The sequence below is a fragment of the Sinocyclocheilus anshuiensis genome, unplaced genomic scaffold (assembly GCF_001515605.1).
Source record: "Sinocyclocheilus anshuiensis isolate Anshui unplaced genomic scaffold, SAMN03320099.WGS_v1.1 scaffold628, whole genome shotgun sequence".
NCBI classification, from domain to species: domain Eukaryota; kingdom Metazoa; phylum Chordata; class Actinopteri; order Cypriniformes; family Cyprinidae; genus Sinocyclocheilus; species Sinocyclocheilus anshuiensis.
The window spans coordinates 153,920-155,847 of record NW_015555750.1 but is presented as its reverse complement, the minus strand read 5'-3'; the positions used below and the strand labels follow the sequence as shown (position 1 = coordinate 155,847).

General features: G+C 37.7%; 1 protein-coding gene across 2 annotated transcripts in view; it reads left to right on the top strand.

Annotated features, from left to right (window-relative positions):
• The window catches only part of LOC107673717 (calcipressin-1-like), a 17,365-nt gene that overhangs the window by 13,857 nt on the left and 1,580 nt on the right, over positions 1–1,928 (top strand). For both annotated transcript variants that reach the window (XM_016467454.1, XM_016467455.1), the window contains exon 2: positions 1,679–1,852. In XM_016467454.1, the coding sequence (XP_016322940.1) occupies positions 1,679–1,852 (174 nt within the window). The remainder of the gene's footprint in view (positions 1–1,678; positions 1,853–1,928) is intronic.

The window sequence follows — 1,928 nt, the reverse complement described above, 5'->3', positions numbered from 1 at the left end:
CATCAAAGAAACCTGAAAAAATTCTACTCAGCTGTTTTCAACATAATAATAATAAATGTTTTTTGAGAATCAAATCAGAATATCAGAACGATTCCTGAAGGATCGTGTGACTGGAGTAATGATGCTAAAAATTTTGCTTTGAAATCACAATAAATTACATTTTAAAATATATTCAAATAGAAAATTTTAGTTATTTTAAATAGCCTAGTAAAAATAGTTCAAAATGTTACTGTTTTGCTGTACTTTGGATCAAATAAATGCAGGCTTGGTGAACAGAAGAGACTTCTTTAAAAAACAGTAAAAATCTTACTGTTCAAAAACCTTTGACTGGTAGTGTATAGTCAACTTAAATTTTTCTCTCATTTCTAGCTTTTAATTGGCTTAGAAATCAGATAACTGCTGGACAATAACCAATAATAATGATTTGCTTATATACTACAAACACTTTTTTTTATCACATAATAAGGCAGAATAGTTTCTATACTGTAATAAATGCTATGTCAGTTAGCACTGCATTGTTCATATACTTTATTTATTACCTGGAGATGACTTGACAAGCACAAATAAACCATATTGTCGCAATCGTATGTTTAATGTCTTAATATTTCCAAACGTTTCTGTTTTTCTGAAAACAGCTGTTTTCATACAGCGATAGCTGGACGCTTTTGTCCATATTAGGAATTTCCTCGTACGACTTTCTGCGCGAGAGCGCCCTCCGGCTTCGAGTATGAATGAAACATACATTGCACGGAATGTTTAGCGCTCCTTGATGTTCATCTTGCCTTATTATGGGTCCGAATAAAACATCAGATCATGCACAGACTATCCTGTCTCTTTGAATTTAAATCTATATTTATTCACACCGGCTCTTGAAAACCTCTATGCAAACGCACTTGCCCGAAAAAGTGCGGGGGACGAATTTACGTGATATTAAAAGTGGGGAGTGGGGGGTGGAGGGGGGGACACGTCCCCTGCGTAATCTACGCCCCTGGTATGATATATGTATTTAGCTAATGATCTAGTTGGTTGTTTGTGGTAGTAGTGGTTAGGTCATGGAATAAGATGCTGTGGGAACATTTAATGAGCATTTGGCAGGACAATTTGAGGTTTTTGTATCTGACATAAGCTCTTATGCACACAACACCAATGCACAATAGGAATAACCCAGGATGTGTGGATCATACTCTTTTAAATCTCTGCATAGCTTGAAATGGTCCATCAGGACTCTTTCTGTCAGGTCCGTCTGTGTGTTCACAGCATGCAGTAAGTCTCTGTTATCTTGGAAACCAATATCTTGCTGAGCACTGACAGACGTGGTCATTTTTAGGATGTGTATTAGATTAGTACTATGTGCGTCAGTACGGTTTAATATAGAAGCGTTTACTGAATATCAATCTGGCAGCATCCCCCAAAACAAGCTAAATGGATTCGGCACTATAATGCATTACGAGCGCAGGCTCACCACAGGGTGGTGGGTAATGTAGTGGTTTAGGCTTAAGGCTGGTTAGAAAGGTTGCCAGTCTGACTCTGAGCCTAAATGGGGGCACACTTAAAACCTTGCTCCACAGGGAATTTGTGTACTCCTGAGTCACATGCAAAATATTCCTTTCTTAATTTCTGCTTCCATGAAGATATAAAGTGAAATGTATTCATTTGAGATGTTTCCTCTCATCCACAGGCAAGTTTTGAGGACCTGTTCCGTGCCTTCGACCGAAACGTCACCTTCCAGTTCTTTAAGAGTTTTCGTCGGGTGAGAATTAACTTCACCAATGCTCTGGCTGCTGCAGAGGCAAGAGCAAAACTGCACAACAGTGACTTCAACGGCAGGGAAGTGCGACTCTATTTTGCCCAGGTATGTCACTTTAAATGTAGCCTATACATATATTGCATATAATAAATTTATATTGTTTAATAATAATCATAAAAAA